The sequence below is a fragment of the Manacus vitellinus genome, unplaced genomic scaffold (assembly GCF_001715985.3).
Source record: "Manacus vitellinus isolate BGI_N305 unplaced genomic scaffold, ASM171598v3 scaffold_7_pilon, whole genome shotgun sequence".
Taxonomy (NCBI): Eukaryota; Metazoa; Chordata; class Aves; order Passeriformes; family Pipridae; genus Manacus; species Manacus vitellinus.
The window spans coordinates 20,524,857-20,549,159 of NW_021940813.1; the positions used below are offsets into that span (position 1 = coordinate 20,524,857).

General features: G+C 36.5%; 1 protein-coding gene across 2 annotated transcripts in view; it reads left to right on the forward strand.

The window, feature by feature from the left end:
* Positions 1–24,303, forward strand: part of MYO16 (myosin XVI) — a 279,137-nt gene that overhangs the window by 157,523 nt on the left and 97,311 nt on the right. For both annotated transcript variants that reach the window (XM_018084334.3, XM_018084332.3), the window contains exons 18-23: positions 1,154–1,271; positions 2,027–2,098; positions 2,705–2,846; positions 7,583–7,655; positions 18,055–18,207; positions 18,802–19,002. In XM_018084334.3, the coding sequence (XP_017939823.2) occupies positions 1,154–1,271; positions 2,027–2,098; positions 2,705–2,846; positions 7,583–7,655; positions 18,055–18,207; positions 18,802–19,002 (759 nt within the window). The remainder of the gene's footprint in view (positions 1–1,153; positions 1,272–2,026; positions 2,099–2,704; positions 2,847–7,582; positions 7,656–18,054; positions 18,208–18,801; positions 19,003–24,303) is intronic.

Consider the following 24,303-nt stretch of genomic DNA (forward strand, 5'->3'; position numbering starts at 1 on the left):
TAAATGCCATATTAACATGACAGTTCTTCTGTTCTAGGAGTTATCTTGTTCAGACTTCACCTGTATATACTGGGTCTTTAGTGGCCTTTGATAGTTATTGGGGAAAGGAACAAGAAGAAAAGAAGAAGAAAACTTGGGAATAAAGAGGATGTATTGGTCAAATATTTCATTAGTAGTGTATTTTTTAATCTTATTCTGCAAATTGTGGTGAGAGTTCTCACCATCACTTCTTCAGTTTCGGTAGAATCGGGTTCCAAATACTATTTTTCAAAAATATTTTTAAAATTATCAATTAACTTTGCTATGCATAATGGCATGTAATGTTGTAGTGGATATCAGGATTCTCATTTTACAATTGTAAAGAAACACTTATAAAAACCCTCCAAAAAACCTTAAAAAAACTTCCAAAAATGCACAATGCTTTCTATATCTTAATGTTTAAAGTTCATATGTCATGGGTCATATTTTTTCTTGGATTTAAAAATATTTTAAAAATAAACAACCAAACCAAAACAACCCAAGAAAGTTAGTTTTCCTCTTACTGTGATAAAAATGAGGCCAGGAAAAATCTACCCTTAAAGGTAACTGCTTCATAATACTGGAGACATCAGAAAAGAGCATGTAGTTATGGAGGGAAAGTGTGAGGGCAAGGGAGGTTGCTTTTGTTTCTTTAAGACCTTAATTACAGCTTTTACTACCAAAAACCTGTTATAATTTAGAGCTAGACACTTTATTTGTGAATGCAGTTGCCTGAGGAAAAAACAAAGCTTACCATTCCCAGATACAGAAATTGTCTCTTTGGAAATTCTCTATGGACGTGATATGTTTATTTCTTGCAGAAATAATGCATCTGTTAAAGATATTTAAGTGTTTGAATCACATTCTGAAAAACTTTCTTAACCTAGCAGTTTATGTGACTTACATTAAAACAAAAGGAATAAAAGGTAATTTTGTTGGTGTATGTCCTAAATAGGTTCAGTTTGATTTCTAAATCCAGATTTCCTGTTAGCAATTCACACTGTTAGCAATTTTTAACTTAGGAAATGCCAGTGATACAATGTAGTAGAACTTGTGTTTTTATAAAGCATTGCCTTTCACTGATGTGCCCAACAGATCTCTTCTTTATCTTTAATTCTGCATAAAATATGTGCAGGAGGTGGAGAACCTGTTTGTAATTCTCTCAGCAATTCTGCATCTTGGAGACATTCGCTTTACGGCTCTGACAGACGCTGAGACAGCATTTGTGTCAGACCTGCAGCTACTGGAACAAGGTCAGTAGGACATGACCTTGGAGCATCGCCTGCTTGGTCCCACAGCAGGGCAGTTGCGCTGTTCCACCGACAGATGGAAACATAATTCCAGGGAGACAAAAAAAAATAAGTTACTGTGGCAAGATAGTATCCAATTCACTTGGATGTTTCATAAACTACAGATTTTTATGAGATGAAATAAAATGCCAGTGTCGGAAATTATCTAATTAAATGTAATTTTTAATGCTGTCATTTGCCAAAAGAAATTGAACAGTGCACTTTGTACCATCTTCTTTTAAAGTGCTTTTGCTCTACTTGTCAACAGCTGAACAATTTGCTTTGAATTGAATTCCTTACATTCAAAGTCCATGTCTTAAAATGGTCTCTTGTTTCCATGCTTTGAAGTTTGCCCTCTTGATCACTTACAAATCTCCCCCAAGTGGCTTATGGATACAGAATGTCAATAAGTAGCATACCTTAACTCTAGTAGGAGAGAAAGTTTGCCAAACCCTGGGGAATGTCCTGAGTAATCTTTAAAGGGGAAAGAAAGCTGTAATGTAATATACAGAGATGTTCAAACTTCACAAAGTACTGATCATAGTAATCCAATTTTGTGCTCATTAATTTTGATTACTCCTATGACAGCACCCTTTTCTTTAATGTGTGGATTCTTTCACTATTCAAAAATAGCATCTGCAGAAGAAAATCTGTTATAAGAAATGAAATATGCAATATAGCCCAAATCAGTCCTTCTTTAAATTTTCTTTTCATTTCAGTGGCAGGAATGCTACAGGTTTCACCGGATGAACTCGCTTCAGCCTTAACAACTGATGTTCAGTATTTTAAAGGTAATCTTTTCCAAGCTTAAATTCTTGTAGATCGGCCCTGATGGCATTCTGATCCACCTGATTTGAGAATTTTAAAAGCTGATGATTTTTTTTCTTATGTCTTGTATGACCTTGTAAATATTTTCTCTGAGGAATATGTAGGATTGTCTGCCATGCAGTGAATCAGACTGAGCCACCAAATTATTGTAATATGCAGCAAAGGAGTTTCACATTGTGATGCTGACAGGCTACTAACTTGATTGATCTTACAGAAGTGTGTCAAGATAACAGATTAGATATTAATAGAGAATATTAGTGAGAACTAAAGTCAACAGGAGTGTCTTGGAAAAAAAAAACTGAAAAAATATATTCAGTAAAATTCTAGTTCTCTGTGGTACTCATACATATTTCTTTTGAAGAAAGTATAAAGGCACGTATTTCCAAACTGAAAATTTTTTGAGTGTTGCCAGTCTTCTCATCTTGCACTGGAGGCTTCAGAGAAAAAACTAACACTGTGTAAATGTTTGGCAAAGGAGAAGTAACTGTAGCTAAATTTACTGTAACTAAAATTACTTAAGGCGAACTTCGCAGCATGCTTTCATCTCCATTTTCTGCTTTCTCTCATAGGAGACATGATTGTACGGAGGCACACTATAGAGATTGCAAATTTTTACCGAGATCTCTTGGCAAAATCCCTATATGGTCGTCTATTTAGCTTTTTAGTCAACACAATCAACTGCTATCTTCAAAATCAAGATGACACTGACAGGTAGGAGTGCCATTATAAACTATTAGGTGTACCATTTTCTATTCAAATCCAGATCCATAAAAGAAACATAATTCCATTAAGTGGAGGAATTTAATGCATAGTGATAGAATTTTAAAGCATTTTATGAGAGTATGACCATGATGCTTGGATCTTTAAGGCACCAACCATTCCTTCAACTTGTTTCTTCTGTAACACATCTGTTTATGTATTTGCTTGTATAGGGTGACATGGTTGAAATTAGTAGCCTTTTAAGAGTTGACAGTACAGAATGATAGTCTTTACACATTCAAAACACTGCCTGGTGTTTTTTTACTGTGAAATATACTTGTTCTTTCTTCCCAAAACAGCGGCCTTAGCACAGGGTATTAAAAACAGAATTTTATTCAAAGGCCTTCAAAAAAGTGTATAAATATCACTGAATTAAATGTTCTAAGAATGTTCTCTAGGTTATCATCTGCTAAGTTCAATGCTTTTGCTATCCAGTGTGGTGTCTTGGAAAAATGAGTGCTAATTAACGTGCATCAGTGGAGCAGTCAAGAAACAAATTAAAGAAACAAGAAAAAAAAGGAAATCTCAGTAGAATCAAACTAACAAACTAAGACAGTAGACCTAATTAGATGATCATATGCATATGACTTAATCAAGGTTCAACATCTCACACGCTCAGCTGATCTTTCTTATGAACGCAAAATTCAAGTGTCTTGGCATATTTTTAAATGGTAAATACACAAATGACAGATGCAGAACTTTAAAAAAAGAATGTTTCTCTTATATCTACATTGACTTAATAGGACCAATATTTATGAGGTTCCCTCTTTTAGAGTTTGAGGACTTCACAATCTTATTTTTATTCCTATTTGTAGACCAACTAGTGATAAATCACATTTCTCTTCTATGGATGTAGCTAATGGAAAAAGGTACCATACCTGAGTAACTCGGAGCTTTCTGCACCTAAAAATGTTTTGTCATTATGTATCTCACCAGAGTGTCTAGCTTCCTGCTGGAGGCAAAAGAAAGGTTTGCCAGTAACACAGAATGATTTTACTTGTCTGTTTCTGACACCAGAACTAAGAATCACCTGTGATGAAAACAAAATTGATCAAATAACATTCTGTAGGTTTGTTTGAAGCAATGGGTCAGACATATTGTAAAGGGTGTTCTGTTCGCTTTGCCAGGAAAGGCAAATGGTTCAAGAGCATCTCTTGATGAATGGCAAGAAGTCTACCAAGGCAGTAGATCATTAGACAGGATGTCTTCCATATGTGTATTGTTTTTAGGAACTGCCAAGAATTTCCATGTAGTTTCTTTATAATACAACTGTTAAGCGTACAAGATCAAAAAGATAGTCTGTAAGGACATCTTTACAGAGATGTCATTCTGAGGAAAAAGAGGCAAAATTGGAGGCATTGAAAAATATTATCAGTTTAAATACTGTTTTGTAAGTAAGAAAACCAAAATGAGTTATAGAGAACATCCGTGCTTGTTTTTAACTATTCAAACTTATGTACTGGTCTAAGAGATAACAAAGTTCTTCAAATGTTGGCAAATTCCTTTTTTTTAATTTGTATACTAGGAAATATTGTCAAACTTGAAATCAAAGTCTCAGTCCCTACTAAAACTATAGTTCTTTTATTTTTACATAATAAATACTGAATATTTGAAATGTAATAAGGAAATGTGTCAGTGATGTTTAGTAACCATAAAATAATAAAAAATAAAAGAAGGGGATCTTTCAGAACAAAAAGTGGTTTTTTCTGATATTTGTTCTTTTAGAAACTGGTGACATGACCTTTCATTTGTAAACATGGGATCATTCATGCTTTATTTTGCCTTGAGAGTCTCTGCTATGATTAATTTAAGGAAAGTAATTTTGCTGGAATTAATATGATTGACAGCTAGCCAATAAAAACAGATATGAACCCTCCTTCTGAGAAGAAAAGTGGTATAAAAAAGAGAAAAACGAGAAGAAATATTAAAAAACCCAAAGTAATTTGCAGCTACATATAAAACAATGCTTTTAATTTTGATGTTGTGCTGTCAGTTGTTATTTAGTTTTCAAAATTTGAGCAATAATTTAATACAGAAAATTACTATCATGGTTGGAGAGATTTTGCACATAAATACCACAATGTAATAGTAAAATGTCACTTTTGTAGAGGATATAGAGCCTTGTTCTGTTATATTTGCCCCGTAGGCAAGATATTAATTATGTAAAACCTCTAGCTTTTTTCATGTAGAGTATGCATCTCCTAAGAATACTAGACCAAGATTATCGAGGGGCATTTATAAAAACACTGGGATGACATGATTTCCTGTCAACAAATGCATCTTCAACAAGTCAAGATATTTCTTGCAAATATCACAGTTTTCATAAGGAATGTTATTTGAGGTAGGCAGTAGGCTGGCTGCTAAGAATTTTACCCAGAATTTTAGAAACTAGGACCAGGTTCATGTTTAGCCTGACTTGTAATAATTCATTAAGTCAGTTTGTATTGGTCTTTTCCTTATGCAAATGTTTATATATTCTTTGAGGGAAAGTAAAAGAGACTAATATGACAAAATAACAATCATGGACTCAACTGCCATATAAACAACCCAGCCTCAAATCTATTAACCGAATTAGACAGATAAAGGATAAGCGGTTCTTCTGTGTTAAGTAGTTCTTAAAAACTGCAAAATATAATGCAATATTTTAGCCATTGTACAATGTTACATAGGAGTTCCTATTTTGCCTTCCTGTAAGGAAGGCTATATCTAAGTGGGAGGGGAAAAAAAAAAAAAAGGAAAACTTACCAAGTATTCCAAAATCTCAAACTGCTCTTTTTTTTTTTTTAATGAAACCTGTTTAGATAGCATAATAATTCTGGATTTTCAATATTTGTTTCTCTGAGGTAGTTTGTTTTTAAAACATCTGATTCTTTTTAGAAAGGGATAGGTTTTGTTTAAAACACATTGCAACAAGGAACGTACACCTTATTCCAATCAGGAGCAGTTGTGAATGAGGTTTACATTTTAAAACACAATTTAAATTGGAGTCATTGCTAGAGATGGAGGTGGTGATAAAGCTTTATGCTTTTTGTAGAAATTCCCTTGGAGGTTAATCAACCTCCCAATAACCTCTCTTGCCCAACAAAGTGTTTCTAGACTATATTTATTATGTAACAATCTATGTCTGACATTTACCCATATAGCCAGTCTTGTGACAATCAGTAGTGCATTGAACTAGTGTGCCTTAGAAAATGAAGACAGACTTCTTGAGTATGATTTCTGGAAAAGGCTCTACTTGTCCCTGAGGATTGTTTTCCCACCTTGTTTTGTAATGCGCTTTCCTTTAATGATTTTACATTTTTGGTTTGTTATATGGGAATTTATTTTGAGGGCTGGATTGTTGCCTAATGAAATGTTAGTGGTTACAATGACTGCAACAGAACTATACTCAAGTACTTCAACAGTGGTTCACCTTTTTCTCCTTTACGTCTATACCCTGACATACACATAGATTTAGACATAGAGGAAACATAGAACGTAGAGAAAAAATGTGGATGGAAAAGTAGATTTCAGAACCAGCAGCCTGCTATATTATTTGCATGCATATAAACCCATAAGTTTGCAAATTATGTTGACAAAGGAAAACTTACCTGCTTTAGACAGCATCCTTATCCTTTCTCAGGAAACTGAGTGATTTTTCCTTTGCTGATTTTCCCTGTTCCGGAAAGCCATCAGCTATAGTACAAAGTGCTTCATTCTGCTGCAGATCATTTTACTCTGGAGAAAGTCCCATGCATTCACATAGGCAAACTGCAGCAACTTTTTGACTGCAACCCACTTTTTATGTTCTCTATCTGATAATGCTGTGAAGAAAATTAAAAAAAATCCAGCCTCAGTGAGCCAAGATCGTTCATATGGAGTTCTTAAATCCTTGCAAAATGGGCAACAGAATATCCCAAAACATTCATTTTGCTCACTGTAGTGAACTTAGTTTCCTCTCCAGATCAGGTTTACAGTGACTCAGTCCCAAGTACAGAATATTAACACACCTCCATCCCTTTCCCATTTCTCCTGTCCAAATCCTAGGTGACTGCTCTGCCCTAATCCTTCCACTTGGCCAAAATAAAAGCCCTTCCCTGAATGCATGCAGTGACACAGGACAAATTAGATGCACTGTCAACAAGTACTCTTTTATATATACAGAGAAGAAACATCTGTCTTCTTCAAGCCTGAACCCTGACTGTTCTTTCCCAGGAGACATGTAACCTCTTGTGCAGCCCGAGCTCTCAGCCTCTACTTGATGCTTGGGCTTGGGCTTAAGAGGTTTCCCTTGAAGTACACTGAGATTCTGGCTGCCAAAGAAATATAAACTGGAAAGGGTAACTGAGTGCAACCAAGCATTTTTGAAACTTCTCCTAAATGTCTATCTCTTATATGATCAAATGGGTACCTATACATTTAGAAACTGGACTTAAAAGAAGTTAAGATTTTCTCCTTATCTCACAAATTTAGTTTTTAACATGACTGCTAAAACAATCTTGAACCCTCCTTTTTTATTTCCATTCAATACAGTAGGTTGGTGAGTAGAATTTTGATTCTGTTCTGTACATGTTCTGCTGTGTATTTCATCCCGTGTTTTTGAAATACAGCCTGGTTGTGTCCCACAACAGACATACTTCTGTCAGAAACAGTAGATGTATTATTCACTTGCTTGAATTCTTATTATCGGTAATGTCTTTTCTTCCCAGTGACCAGGTGTTTGAAATTGGAGTATTAGATATTTTTGGATTTGAAGAATTTCAAAAGAATACTTTTGAACAGGTAAGTGTTGATTTTTTGCTGAATGTTTAACTAACCAGTGTTTTGATCAGAATATAAATATAGATGAAGGTGAAAATTTTCTCTTAAATATTTTTTTCCCGTTCAGCCTATATGTGTGTGAGTTATATCCAGATCTTTGTACAGTTGTTGACGATTATAAAATAATCTAGTAAATATCTACCATAATGACTTTGAAGAAGGATAGTATCAACACTGAAAGACAATCTGAGGGAAATAGTGTTGTCTGTTTTCATGCTTGTGGAAGTTATATTTCAGCTAGATCAGTGAGTAGAAGGACAATATGCTGAACTGGAAGAAAGATCAAAAGGTCTTCAGATGCCTTGGAGAAAAAATAGAATGAAAATGCTACATTATGCTAAGTGCCATTACTGGCAGATTCACCTTTGTGTGACTTTACAACACATCACTTTTCAAAAAATTGAATTGCATCCATGTAAAATAAATTGAAATTTTGCTCACTAAATGCTTAAAGATCCATTTAAATATCAAACTTTCTTTAAGCTGTTTGCCTATTTTCAATATTAGTCTCTGAACACCAAAGCTCTTGTGAATTACGTATTTCAGAAAACATAAGTCACTTTACACAACACACTGAAGGAGTTCAGTTGTTTGTCAGTTGTTCAGTTGTTCATTCATTCTGTAATGTAGCAGAAGAAAACAGAATAGAAAATCAAAGCATAGTAAAGAATAGAATGGCATCATCAGCAACAAAGGACTTGTTATTTTTTGAAATCAGAATTTACCCCTTCATCCCAGTTAATCCGTTGTTTTATGCCTCAGCTTCTTCTTTCTAATGAAATAGAAGTCATAGAGCCACATTAGTTCAACCTGTATAGCATGTTTACATTGCTATCCAATTTCTAAATGTTTGAAAGTGCAAGCATGATGGGTTTACCAGTACCTTCGAAAGAGCATGTAAGAAGGCCATAAAATATATTGCAGTTCCCCCCTCACAATGTTCTTTTTGCTGCTACAGTTCTACCTTGCTTGAACATTTGCTGGATTAAGGACTATTGATGTGTGCCAAAAGTCACAGTCATTTACTCAGTGTGAATGCCTGTTTTGGGGGAAAATACAGAGTGAAAAATTAAAAACATTTTAACAGACAATATCTGAAAAAAAATCCATAAAGCCTCCTTGTTAATAAGGATAAAGTATTCTATGCAATTTAAATACTTCTCAAAAGAGAGGGGTGCATCTTGGTACTTACTAGTTATTTTCCTTTGACTCTGTTCTGCATTGTGTTTTGGTCATGAAACTCATATAAGATCTGCAATTGCATCATGAAATACTTTGAATTCCAACTTCTGGGGTAAGTAATTTTGTGCTTAATGACTGCAGAGGATACTTGAAGGAAAAAAAAAAGAGATATAAAGAAAAATGAGTAAAAAGTAATTTATGATTTCTGCATAGCAAAAATTATTATTTCAAAGTCAACTTTGCATTTTTATTTTATTTTTTCTAAATAAATATATTTCAAGAGACACTTACTGTCCCTCCACCTGGACTGAAGGCATTTTGTTGAATAATATTGAGTAATAATCTGAATATTATCTCAGAATCTACTTAACTGCATTCCTGAAAAGGCAGAATAGAGGTGAGGGAATTACAGAGTTCATTCTTATTTGAACTCTGTAATGCAATTAACATACCTGATTCCTGAAGTGATAGGTTGCAGTATCAATGAAAAGAACTAGTTTGTGTTGCCACGTGGTACAATGTAATCATGCAGACATACCCAAAACAGCCTGAACTTCAAAGCTGGAACAGTCTAGCAGTCTAGCCTAGTTCCGTATTCTGCCTGGACTTGTTAACCCTAACAATAAACAGTCTTATTAGCCCAGATAGGGTCCTCATGCAAAACATTGCATCATGTCTGCAAACATGCCCAGTGTCAAGGCTTGTGATCACAGAATGTTAACATTAAATGTTGCAGCCAGACAGTGGTGGAGCCATAAAAATTATTTTTCAATCAAATTTAGATTAGAATATTTTTAAATGGCATTACAAAAGTAATTTTGGGGAAAATGAACCTTTTGATTCAAATTAGCATATGATAAGGCATTCTGTGTGATATCTGTTTTCCTGCTTTCTTGGGAAAAAAAATTACAACTGTTTTCAAGAAAAAATAAAACTTCCTGATTGCCCAAGACTGGACACATTCCAAGTAGCTGTGTGAATCTTTCTGATTCTTCATATCAGATTAGTTGATAGATAGTCTAATATCATAATTAAGAGAGCAATAAGGTACTAAATCACATGTGCATTTAAGCAATTCATTTTAATAAACTTTTTTTAAAAAAACTTTTTTAAAAAAACTGCATCTTAAGACAGAACAGCAATACTGTTGTTTTCAGGCAGACAACAATAGATAAACCAGGTAGAAACTCCAGTGTATGTGTTGGAATGACAAGACATTCGAGCATTGAAATGTCGAAGTCAAACACAGGATTGGTCTAGGAACGACTCATGGGCAACACAGAAAAATAGATGTCAAAGGACTAGAAAAGTAAGATTAATTATGTCTACACCAGGAGTCTGATAACTTTTGCAGGCAAAACAATGTGACTGACAGCTTGTCAGTAGAAAAGTTTTTTAGATGATTACGAAGAGGAAGTCATTCTTAATTAAGTGTTAGGTTTTCCTTGTACTTGGTGAGCATTGGTAAGTTTTCATTCTATAGCACATGTATGGTACAGTATATTTATAAGACCAAAAAAAAAGATGTGTAGTTCTAAAATAACAGTAAATAAGTGTGTGGAATAAGCAATAGTGAGTGGAGTTCTGATTTTTGGTATGAAATTTAAAAGCTGAAACGTAAGAAGCAGTATTTTTAGAAGCCACAGTCTGAAAGAGTCATTGCTCAATAAAGACTGAAAACTTCTGAATTGCCAGGACTCAGTGAGGTACTGTTTGTCAGCTGAGCTGTGGTAAATTACTACAGTACACTTTTATCTCACCCAGTTACAATTTACAGTCACTTCCTAGCATTGATCATTAGCTTGAGAACAGTGTTTTCCTAGAGCAGCTGCATACCTGCTGTGCCAGAACAGCTTTGTCTACAGCCACAGTGGAACATGGTCAGAAGTGAGCACAGATTTCTCTTTCCTGTTCTATACAGAAATGACTTTCATTTTGTGGTAATTTCAGGAAATATGAGTGCTCTACCAAAAATAGCAGTTGCAGATTTCAGTGTTAATTTTCAATGTTTTCCTAGGTTTCCCTGTTTGAGAGGGACTATATTTGTTTACGATTTAATCTGCACCTTTTTAAAAGTAGTAATATCTACTTCTCTTCTAGTAGAATTTAAAACTAGGTTAGATCTTATTCATGGTTACTTCACAGCACAACTCTGAATAATACAGTCGAGGAATGCTACAATCTTCATTATACCCTTATGCTAGTGTATTTTTTGACCACAAACTGAACAAACTCATGACCAATGAACATAACAAGCAATAAACAGGAGGGATAGTTGCCTGTACCATTTCCCCCCAATTTTTTTCTAAGAAAACTGTATTATAGGAGAGAAACCAGACTTCAGACAGCAAGAATAGCCTTTCCTTCCCCTGCAGAAAGTCAGGTCTTTCTAACAAAATGGAGGTCTGTAGTTGTGGAATCATAGAATGACAGAATATGCAGAGTTGGAAGGGACCTACAAGGATCATCGAGTTCAACTTCTGGCCCTGCACAGGACCATCCCCAACAGTCACACCTTGTGCCTGAGAGTATCATCCAGACTCTTCTTGAACGCTCTCAGGCTTGGTTCTGTGACCACTTCCTTGGGGAGCCAGTTTCACTGCCTAATCACACTCTCTTTGGGTGAAGAAGCTTTTTCTAATCATAAAGACTAATAATGCAGTAAAATGGACTCCAGTAATCTTCTCTCTCTGATGTCTAATTCAAGTGGTAATCTGAAAAACATATTTAGTTCTTGCTAAATAACATGTTCAACTCTTGGATAGTATTTTGCCTCTGTAGGCCTCTTAAATTTTGCAGAAGAAACTGTGCATATATTATTCTTTTTATAGGAAATATAAGTGATTTATCTGGATTAGTACTGTAGGTCGCTGGAACAGTCAAGTGTCTCTTGATTCCCATTCAACTCTATACCCATTAAAGTATGTGCACATTATCTGTGTGATGCAGTAGAGCTCTGTGAGAGGCACAACTTCCATGGCAGTTCTGTGCAGCATATCTCTCATGTCAGGAGCCAGCTGGATCTGAGAGCAGGGACCATTGTCTGCCCCATTCAGGACTTTTCTGCTTCACCATTGTGACTCTGAAGTAGAGATTGTAGAACCCAGCTGTGTTGAAATTTTTGCCTATGTCTATTATTAGGTGTTGTAGATTTTAACTTGTCAGTGCGTTATTTCTGTAGTTAACTCTGCTGACACTACATTTTGTCATGTAACCTTTCCTAGCCAAAACAACCATAACAGATTATTTTATATTAAATTGTATTGTCTCAGACATTAGACATTCAGCATTTAACAAGGAAAAATAATGACATATTTTTAAGTCAGAGTTGCTAGTCTCCATGCTAAGGTGTCACCTGGGATTGGCCCCTGGGAAGGGCTTGGGGGATCCCAGGAAAAGATGAGGAGGGCTGTAAAAGCCTATTCTTGCCCTCAGGGCCCTGGTGATCCTGTGTTTTAATTTGTTCCTCGACCCAGTTCCTGAGGATCTTACACTCTGCATGGCTTTTGTCATAGTGTGCTCTTCCCTCTAAGTCTCTTTGGTCTTTTTTTTTCTAGTGCACACTTTTCTTTCGATTTGTACAGGACACTATTGTCTGTCCAGTGTTCCAGTCAGCTACTGGAAAAACAGTGTTACTCAGTTTTAAAGCTGGCTTATCATGTACCTGACATTAAAGTGTGTATTTTTTTCTTTATTCTTTTATGGTAGATGCCTTGTGGACAAAAATAAAATAATTTATCTCAAACTGAGATTCTGAGCTCAATTCAGTTTGTGGTTGATTAGTGAAATGCTGCACAAGGACATTTATTATCTGATATCTTACTTTTCCACAGTGGTACCCATTTTTATCCTACAGTACTTAGTTTATGGTCAGCATTATGAGTGAAAAAATTATTTCTAAAACTATTTCAGAATTAATTAGTTTCAGAACAATTCCAAACTGTTTCAAGAAAAGGTTGTTGTTACTTGAGGTTTGTTTTCTTGTTTGTTCAATACTTTTATATATACAAAATCAAGTGGGGGACTATTCCACTTCCTATTGAATAGTGCCCCTTTTTTGAGGGGCTTTTCAGACCCTCCTTTGTGGAAGGCTTCTCAGGTGACAGGCATCTGTAATAAAGTTTTAATGTAGCACTTTTATGTCATTTGTGGAACACAGATCAGCTAAAGGCAACTGACCCCAGAGACGACATGGATTCCCAGTGAAATAAGCATCTTCTGACAGAGGTAGAAGGACTACATTTGAATTTGTGTTGGAGCTGCATGGAGAATCTGTGTTAGATCCTATTAGCCCTAATAAGCAATGGAAAAAACATTACGGGTCCTGGTTTTGTTATAAATTCTTTAGAAATATTCTGATTGGTACTACACATAAAGAAAAGGACGTTGAAATATTTGGGTAGCAGATATAAAGAGGAACAGCAATGAAGATACTTCTGAAAAATCAGTGAGTATCAACCTTAGGTGAGTCTAACCTCAGGAAAAAGAAGATGAGTCTGCTTTTCATTATCTTAGAAATTACATTTTTGAGAAATTAGAGCATTCTAGCAGATTAAATTTGTCATTGTAGCATCATTATGTCAGGCCACAACATAGGGCACTGTCATGGTTTGAGATACCCCCAAAATCCAATTCCCTAGCTCCATTCCCCCTCCCACATCTCAACCTAATGTGAGATGGGTTTTTCCAGACAAAATACGCCAGACTCAAAGTGGGAGAAAGGGAATATATTACAATGACTGTACAAATAAATACTATAACACATTATACACACAATCACAACTATCTCTACCATGACATATAGTATTTACAATGGATCAGGTCTCTTTCCCCCTCCAAATAAAAGTCCAGGAGGGAAAGAAGGACAGATCCCTTTCAGTCTCTGAACAGCAGCATCTTCTGAGGCAGCAGTCTGTCTGTCTTCTCCACATGCAGCAGCTGTGGCTGGATTTCTGCCAGCACTCACGAGGGAGGTATCCAAGCCTCTCTCGGCCCCATCGCCTCCAACCGAGGGGTCTTCCGTGGGCTTCGTAACCCCAGACAAGGTCGTTTCACCACGTCATATCACGAAGACACAGGGGGGTCTTCGTGACGGTCTGGTATCTCCAGGAGACTCAGCTCCTTGCAGGGCCTCTGTGCCCTGTCTCTCAGGCTGCCACCGTGGCAGCAGTGCAAGGGGGGGGAGCCAAGGTCAACTCCCCCCACATTCCTCTGGCCGTCCCGGTCCAGCTCCGGGACGTCTCTGAGCTTCTCAGCTCCTCTCTCTCTCTGGTGCTGCATGTCTAAAACTCTTCTCCTTAATAGGAGTCCATCTCCCTCTTTCCTCAGAGGGATCTCAAAGGAGTTTTGGGGGGCTGGTACAGTCTTACCCCCAGAACTCTGTCTCTCAGCTGCTGGCTCTCTCTCTCTCTACCTTTCCAGGAGTCTTCTCTGCGGTGCTGCATGTTGTTTCTGCTGCTCCTCCAGTTCAGGTGTTATCTATCCTGGCTCTCTGCCACCATTTCTCTGGTCAGTGCTGGCTGCTGCTCTGCGCCCATGGAGAAAACATCCCCCGGCTTAACTACAGACACTTAGTCCAGTCTAGCACTGTTCCAAGTCTTTGCAGTCCCCCCAACTGGGGCTGGAAGGCCCCAGAGGCCCCGAGAGGCTCAGAGCCCGTTCCTCATGGCTCTACAACATGGCCACCTCTCCTCAACAACCCAAACTACAACTCATCTCTTCCGGTGAGCTTGTGGGATGCTGACATTTTTGCAGGAGCGCCCATTGGGCAGAACTTCAAAACTTCCAGGGGTTTCCACCCCTTGGGGTCAACCACTTTTCTTAGCCTCTGGGGGAAAACAAGATTCAAACCACGACAGGCACGATAGATGTATTGATACGACAACTGTAAGCTTTACTCTGTGCTCTGAATACACATACCCTGGGAGAGCTAATCCTTCTGCATGATCAAAGGATGTAAATGAGCTTTCCAGAAGGTCTTTATATCCATCCTTTCCTCACTGATTGACAGTCACCAAGTTTTCTTTTCACAAATTCCCTTTTGTGGTTACGCCTTTTCAAATAGACATAAGAGCAGGAAAAGTGAACAGAGTGGAGAGCAGGAAAATTTCATTAGCCACAGGCGCTTTTCTGTCTTTAGAGCACAGTACAGTTTTTGTATTCTACCTAAATTTTTATTTAGCGTAAATAGTGCAAACTGGTCAAATGCGGTAAAAGAGAGATCAAGCTAACACTGTTTAATATGATGAATATTTACTGCTTTTACAGTATATGCCACTATAATTTCTTCCAAAATCTACAATTTGGGTGATGCTGCAAGTTGTTTTTTCTCTATACTTGAACAAGAATATTTTTTCTTCTAAAAATATTCTAAAAGGACTTTTTAAAGAAGACTTGGACAAATATATGGTGTATTTGTTTTCACTGAGACGTGATAGTGAGTTAAGATTAGAAAGAAAGAGAAGAGAAGGTAGAAAGCCATACAGAAGAGATATAAAATGGAGCCCATGAGATGAATGTCAAGAACAGTTTAACAATGTTTAATGACAAAAAGTACCATAGGTCATGTTAAGTACTGCTGCAAGGTAAAACAAATATATAGTTCTTAAAGGTAAATACTTGTTTTAGGTCAAAATTTCTTTGATTTTTTTTTTTATTACTACTATATTTCCATCTAATTTTCATGGGTGCAATTAAATGCATGTTTTAAAAAATGCAGGTCTCTGAACTTTTCAGATCTTTAGACAGAAAATACATCATTGTTTTATGTAATAGTTAGGAGACATGAAGCAAAAGAAGTTGAGTTACAAAGCTACTTTAGTTCATTTTCATCCCACTTCTACATTTCAGCTGTTGTAACTGTTATGTCAACTGGTGTCAAACTTTTAATTTGAAATACTCATTTTATTTCCTCTTCCCAGCAGGTTGTATAAAACAATGAAATGGAGAATGATAGGATCAGAATGTCTTGCTTTGCAGCAGGCCCAGGCTGGCGTCCTGGTTCTCATTCTGCTGAGCTGTTATTCTCAGCCACTGCTAGAGAGAGTAGCTTGCAGTTTGTATAAGTGCTTGAACTTGATTTCTGGTTGGGTTTGCAGTACCTTACTGTCATCATTCTGCCAATCTGAATGACAGTGTTGCTTATGTTGGTAAGAAGCACACCAGTGTATGCCATAATACACTGATCAGTAGAACTTAAAATTGTGGGGGTTCTTTTATCATCCAAGCATGAATGTTTTAATAAACTACTATTCCTTTTTTTTTTTGGCACTTAAAACCAGTGCTATTTATTAGATCTTTTTAAGATGTCTCAGACAGTCTTTCCCTTGGTAGTTCAATAATTTTGCTGCACAGTCAGATTCTCAGGTACTTTCTTCTTTTTCTAATGTATTTAAAGAGATTGGCTCAAGACTAAAAGTAAGATTGAGTTTATAGGGATTTTGACAACTTTTCTTATAGTAAAATATACCTGTGTAAAATTGAATGACTTGGTCCTCTAAATAACTCATCTGCAAATAAAGGTGTACACAGCATGCATCACTTTAAGGCTTTACCATATCCTCCAAATTATAAGCTTGTCTGCCTTATAATGTTAAGAAGCTTTTGGAAAGATTTTGTAGTTAGAATTAGAATTCCAAAAGTGACCAGTAAAGAATGTTTTGCCTGCCACAGCTTAAAAAAGCTGTCTTTTCTATTGAAATAGTAGATAGTGTAAATCTATTGTATACTTCCATTGTTAGTAAAATAAGATATTAATATGAACCGTCACAAATCCCACTTCGAAAGAAATAATGATTTTATTTGAGTCTGTCTTTTGTCTGCACTATCATGCATTGGTAAAAACAGTTAATAATAGACATTTGGTTGTAAAATGGGGGTTTGTCTTATTTCTTCTTACTGTTATTCACACTGATCTATTTCGTTGTATAACAAGTGCAAGTTGACTATACTTACATAATGTGTTAATGGAAAATTCAGGCAGCTATTACACATTACTTGGGTTCTCTTTCTTCATCTGGATGTTAAGCCAGGTAATTTTAGGATTGATATAAATACTTCATACTTTTTAATATGCTGGTGGAATTGCTTTTACACACTTTATTCATGAAAGATATAGTTTATGGCCAAGACAAATACGTGACTAGTTTAGTCTGAAAAGAGACTGTGTGCAAGCATTCCTTGCATCATTTCTTGTACGAAGTGTTCTTCCACCCTTTTAGGAGTTTCTGTTTTCTTAATTTCTTGGTCACAGATGGTATAGCACTGGAAAAGATTTTAGAATTTCCACTGAAATTTCCACTCCAATGTCAATAAAACAGTTAAAACATTTATTCCACAAGGTTATTAAATATTTACCTATTTTTGCAGGTGAGCTTTGAATAAAATACAAAAAGACCCAAAATAAGCTGATACAACTCCCACCTGTTTTTAATTGAAAATCGGATTTCTATGAATCTATTAGTTTGCAAAACTGGCACTATACCTCCTATATGGCAATCAAAAAAAATTTTTGAGAAGCTTCTACATTATTTATCTGTTCAGACTTTGAACTTTACAACTGAACACCGTTTTCTTGCCAACCTGCCCTTAGAATGTCTCTAAAATGGAGAGCAACACTAGTAAAATATCCCTAGGTGTTTTATAACATGTATTTGGGTAAAACAGAATGAGTTCTTCAGAAACTGCTTTAGACTTTGGTGGCATTATATGTGGAAACAGAGTTTGAATGTCTTTGTTAGCATTGAAATAACTGCAGAGTCAGGATCCTAAACAAATATGTAGTTATTTTTTTCTAAAAGCACATTACATTTGTAGAGGCTTCCTGAATATAAAATGTAGAAGAATATTAAATGTACCAATTTATAAGTAAAGTTGCCCCACTTTGATCAATGGAATTAGTGTAAATTTGCACTATATTTGATAATGCTGGTATTTGATAATTCTTATGTGGAATTCGTAATGAACTGTGCAGGCAGAAATCTGTGTATTCCCAATTTTATAGTAATAGCTGTTAAAATATAAATTTCCCTAGGGTCTTGCTAAATCTATGATCTACCAAGAGATAACATATTGTGAATTGACATTTCATCAAATTCAATATTAGATGTGCAGTAAAACCTACATCAATGAATTATCCAGTAAATTTCTAATATGCTTGTTTTTCTTCATTTTACAATAGCTGTGTGTCAACATGACCAATGAGAAGATACACCAGTACATCAATGAAGTGCTTTTCTTACAAGAGCAAGCTGAATGTGTACAAGAGGGAGTTGCCATGGAAACAGTGTATTCTCCTGGTAACCATACTGCAGCCTTGGATTTTTTCTTTCAGGTAGTTTCCAGATCCATTTTACAACATGTATATTTATACACTGTCTCTGCATGTTAGATTAATACAACCCTGCTTGCATTTTCCGATTTATGAATCTTCAGATAAGGTTGTGGGTCCAAAGAGACTGTAGCTCAGGGGCTAACAGAGCTTGCTAACAGTCCAGGGATGAAGAAGATGCACCAGAAACTCCTTGTCTGTACCGATTAATGCGTGGCATCTGTGTGTCATGGCATGTTGTTAATGCAGCTGTAGGACTGACGAGTCTCTGTTGAAAGCCTGACAGTTTCTTAAGCAACTGAAGCGAGTTTCTTGAGTACAATTTCTAGGAAGGAAGTAACTTAATCAGTTTCCTAGAAGATCGTCAACAGTGACCATTTTTGGCAATTGAAATATTGTTCCTTACGTCTCTTATAGAATTATCTTCTGTGCATAGCCTTGAACACTTACCAAAATATTTTAATCTTTTTATTTTTCCTTTTCTTTGAGTTGATATGTGTTTCTGTTTAATAAATTACACAGTGTGTTACTATACAAGGAACAAGTGAAATTCTACTGCTCCTATATAAAATGAGAAAAATCTATTTTTCATTTCAGAAACCATCAGGCTTTTTGTCAATGCTGGATGAAGAAAGCCAATCTGTTTGGTCAGTGGAACAAAGTCTTTCTAAACGCATTCAGTGTTACCTGGATACATCAGACACAAATACAGTATATTCCTCCACAAAAGATGGAAATGGTAACCTTGCCCCAAAGGATCTGGGCTCCACCTTCACTGTTATGCATTATGCTGGGAGGGTAAGTTGTTTGAATGATCATTTACATGTAGTTAATGAAAAACGTAAACAAAACAAAAAATTACATAGCTTCTCCAACTCCTGGCTATAAATAACAATTCACTGTCAAGTGATAAATTTTCCGAGGACAATTTAGAATCTCAGTGCAATATCTGGTGTATAAAATCTGTAACTTATAGCATGCAGGATTCAGGCTACCTAATTCTGGCTCCTAAATTGTATCTTCACTGTGAGCATTTCATGTAGAAGGAGATGATTCAGATCCCTTAACATAAATGTTTAATGCCATTTTAATTGGCTGTCACTTTGCCTTCAAATGTTCCAGAACAGTACAGGTTCCCTGTAGATCCTTTGCTATATATGTAGATACCTGGGATACCAGCATGCATCTGGTAAAAAAATCAAAAACAAAACCCCCATGTTTTTGTTAGTAGTCATAATATATTTTCCTTTTTTTTTTCCCTTACAAAACCCCAGAATGTACTAAGTGTCTTTCAATATGGCTGTAAAATAAGATGAATATTCTGCATTCCCCCTTTTGCAGTGTTCACGGAAAAAGTGTAATTATTTTAATTCTTTTAAATAGGCCTTTTATCCTTTTCTTTCCAATACTTCATTTTCACATGGTCTCCAACACCACCCACAACTCAAAGCAAGCAAATTAGGCATGTATTAAGAGGGATAATAATTTTTTTAGATAGTCTGACAGATTGGCCCTTCTGAGATTAATCTGACATTCTGCCACTTCTCTCTGTTCAAAACATGGTATTTGAAAGTAGCTAAGGAATGTAAATTATATGGGTACAATATAACGGGCTCTTAGTTATCACTTTACCAAAATTTCCATTGAAATCATGTGAGAACATAGACCAAAGACTGCAGAAATCAGTCTTCACATCTGAACAACTTGTTCTGTGTACTTTCACACTTTCTAAGCCTTATGCAGATGATTCTATGAGATATCCATCCACTGATGGAATCCCTTAGAAGCTTTGTGAATAGCACGTTTAGAAATTATTTATCTCATCATCATGGCCAGGCTTCGTGAACGAAGATTTAGGAAGGCTCTATCTACATTTGTTACAAGCACGCTGGTGGCTAATGAGACCAATATGAGATACACATATCCGATTGCAAAAGCCACAGCAGAAAGACTCCTTAGGTGGTATCAACAAGACATGATTCTTTCTGCATTCTCTTTTCTCCTCGAGAGTGATCCTGTGTGCGTTCTGAAAGGAAACAGCAGCGTTATAGATGGTGTGTCTCCAGACCTCCCGATTTGAGGTCAGAGTAGACCAGTTATGTTCATCAATATGGCCAAGGCTGAGATGTTGTTTCAGGGAGTCCTTGTATCTTTTCTTCGAGGCTCCTCTCTTGTGGCAGCCAGTGGCAAGTTCACCATAAAGCAGGATCTTAGGGAAGCGGTGGTCCTTCATCCTGGAGACGTGCCTTGCCCATCGCAGCTGCGTTCTCAGTAACATGGCCTCAATACTTGTGACTGCTGCTTGTTCTAGAACAGATGTATTGGTCACATAATCTGACCAGTGGATGTTTAGGATTGTACAGAGGCAGCGTTGATGGAAGCGTTCTAGGAGACGCAGGTGGTGGCGGTAGATGACCCATGATTCGGATCCATATAAGAGAGTAGACAGCACTATGGCTCTGTAAACACTGATCTTGGTACTTTTCTTCAAGTGTTTATTACGCCATACTCTTTTGTGGAGTTTTCCAAAAGCACTATATGCCTTTGCTAACCTGTTGTCTATCTCTCCGTCAATCTTACCATCTGAGGAGATGAGGCTACCTAGGTAATTAAACTGCTGGACTGATTTGAGCTCTGATTGGCCAATGGTGATGTGGGGATGATGGAAGACTTCCTGAGGTGCAGGTTGATAGAGAACTTCTGTCTTCTTTAAGCTGACTTCCAGCCCAAAGAGCTCAGCAGCATCTGCAAAGCAGGATGTTAAACGCTGCAGAGCTGCTTCTGTGTGGGCAACAAGGGTGGCGTCATCAGCATAAAGCAGCTCCTGGACAAGATGGTTTAAGGTCTTGGTGTGGGCCTTCAGTCTCCTTAGGTTGAAAAGGCTTCCATCAGTACAGTATCGAATGTGGATACCATCCTGATCATCGAGGTCTGCCATGGCCCTTTGGAGCATCATGCTGAAAAAGATTGTGAATAGGGTTGGTGCGAGAACACAGCCTTGTTTCACACCATTAGTTATTAGAAAGGGCTCAGAAAGTGCATTGCCATATCTGACTTGGCTATGCTGATCCTCATGGAGTGAGATGATCATTTTAAGGAACTTGGGGGGCAACCTAAACGTTCCAAAATCTGCCACAGACCTTTTCTGCTCACAGTATCAAAAGCCTTGGTGAGGTCGACAAAGGTTACATAGAGACCTTTGTTCTGTTCCCTACACTTCTCTTGCAGTTGTCTGAGAACAAATACCATGTCTGTGGTACTCCTGTTGGCTCTGAAACCACACTGGCTTTCAGGTAGAATTCCTTCTGCTATAGTGGGTATTAGTCTGTTCAAGAGTATTCTTGCCAGGATTTTGCCAGCAATGGAGAGCAGAGTAATACCACGGTAATTTGAGCAATCTGATTTAATTCTTTTCTTCTTATACAAAGTGATGATGACATTATTTATCTACTGTGCGTCAAAACAACCACATCATGATCGTATACACTGCATTGTTTATAAATGTAACCGCAAGTGTTATTAGTTGATGACTTTAAATAGTAGGTCACTTTAAACCTGAAATCTCAGTAAAGTCTGTTATCCGGCAGAACCTGACTTTTTTCAGGATTTAATGGCAGCACATGATACGTACCCTCCATTAAAGATACATGGGAACTGCAGGTGCTTCAGTATAACCAGACAACTGACACCTGGATGCTCCTCTCTTTACCTAAGCAACAGGCAGAAGGAATGAGTTCGATGAGGAAGAAATTGGGCAGCTATGATAAAGTCTTTTGATTAGAATTCATATTACAATTCTCAAATAAATACAGTATCTTTTCTGCTGTTTATTGTGACAGATAATTTTTCCCTCGAGTGATTTTTAAAATCAGTTTAAATTCTGAAGGGAGTTCTTAGTGGTTGCTAGGGTAAGAACACCAGAAAAATAACTAATCTATGCTGCTAAAGGTACTGGATGACACACTTTTTGCTATGATGACTATTTGAGGTAGTTTATACTGTTGAACACTCAGTCAATTGACTATTTGTAGTAGGAATTCATATGATGTATGTTCAAAACTTGTCTGCAAGTCACCAAAAACAGACTTGCTGGCTCTGTCATATCTCAGGATAAGACTGTATGTCCTGAGCTCTCCAGAACAGATCAGAGGTTGGAATATGCATGCTTAGGCTTCCTTAACTAGATTAGGATCCTTTACAGTGGTATAGATGAGGACAGGTCTATTTTGTGACTCTTCATTTGGAAATGAAGCTGATGGAAGTCTCGAGTTGTGTTCTGACGCAAGCAAATTTGTTCCTGCCCAATAATAGAAATGTGGTAATTATGGAAAGGATTAAGACTATTTGGGTAGTACTTAAATTCCTAACCTAAATACTCTGAATAACTGCCTGGAGGATCTTCTTTCATCACAAGGCCTTCTACTTAGACTCAAATTATTTGCCAGAGTTAAGTGGTTTGAATACCTCCACTATTGGGAATGTGGGCACACAGTGGTTAAATAACAGTACAACCAAGAACTGGCCATAAACTCCAGATGTCTAATTTCATTTATAAACTTTTTTTGTACTTGTTATGTAAGTAGTTTTTAATGCAGTTTGTTTATACAAATTTATCACAATAGCTCAAAAAAGTTCCATACCCCAGAACCTGACATGGAAGCAGCAGCAAGGCAGCTGCATTAAAATCACAACCAGTCTAATAAGGACATTTCTTCAAAATGAAAGAAATGTTTGTCTTATTCTGTGAAGAAGCACTTGAAAGATTTGTTAAGACCAACATTTCAGGTGCCTAGTTCTGAAAGTTAAACTGTGAGTGGTAAAGAGGACACTTTTCATTAACATGTTTTTTAGCCTTGCATGGTTGTTTAGATTTTGTGTTATAACATAGACACTTGGTTTGACCTTTTCCTAATAATAGTAATGACATTTAATCTAAAAGCATGAACAAATAGACAACTCTCCAAGTAATGTAAATTCACACATTCTTTCGAAGTCAATGGAGATCCTTTGATTTACATTGGCCAAGGAACTATTTCAGAGAGTCAGGTTGTTCTTTGCATCCTTACAGTAGTAAAATGCTTGGCCCTGCCAGAACAGGAAAGTTCTCTTGCAAGTGTTTAACTCTCCTTGCTTTAATAGTGATTGAGCAAAATCCTTAAAGACACTTGCATTTTTGATATCTTGTGGAACTGTTATCTTGCTATCACAGATTGAAATTTCCAGTGATTTATGATATGTATTTACATAAACTCTGATGATAGTATGACTGTACTAAGTGACACAAATTGAGTTTATTCTGATCCTAGTATGTCTTCATAAGTTGATAACTTGAATATGAAAAACTAGGATTTAAACTGCTGATGCTGTTCTTTAGATTGTGCTATTACTACATTTAGTAGCTTTTTATAGAAGTAATTTGTGATTTATTCTTTATAAAAATTCTTAAGGTATCAGCTTAAATATATCAGCATTTATTGGCACTCAAAAATAAGCATTTATAAAGTAACAGTATAGTTTGGCAGGTTTTGAGAACCATTTTTATAGTCTGACATCAATTAAGTGAGTCTAAAGTAAGTGAAGTGTAGAGCAATCTTATTCTGCATTGTTGCTTTCAGAGATCTCAAAATTTAAAACAAGGGGGCTTAATTTTATTCCGACTTACCACAGTTTTTCACTGATTGTAACTCCTTTAACTTGGTAAAGCTTCTCATTACTTACATGAGTATAACTGAAAGATGAATCAGACCCAAAGGATAGAGAAAGATCTACCAGTAAAATGTGACAGGTAATTGCACATAAAAATTTTCACTTCTAGGATTAATCATTTACATTCAGGTGATGTGTCTAGGCTGGCAGTTGTGGAGGAAGTCATACTGAATGCAGGTCTGTGTTAGAAGGTGAAGGCAGACATCTGGGTTTCTCTAGGTAACAAAAGGTGTAACCACAGTGTAGTTCACAGTCAGTCTGAAAGAACTGCTACTCCGAGTCATCTAGAGAAAAAAGAAAAAAAAAGCTAATATTCTATCTTGGCCCTGGTATGAACCTCTTATGACCCATGTAGTTTGAGCTCCTTTTCATCAGTACTGTGTGTCCAGAATG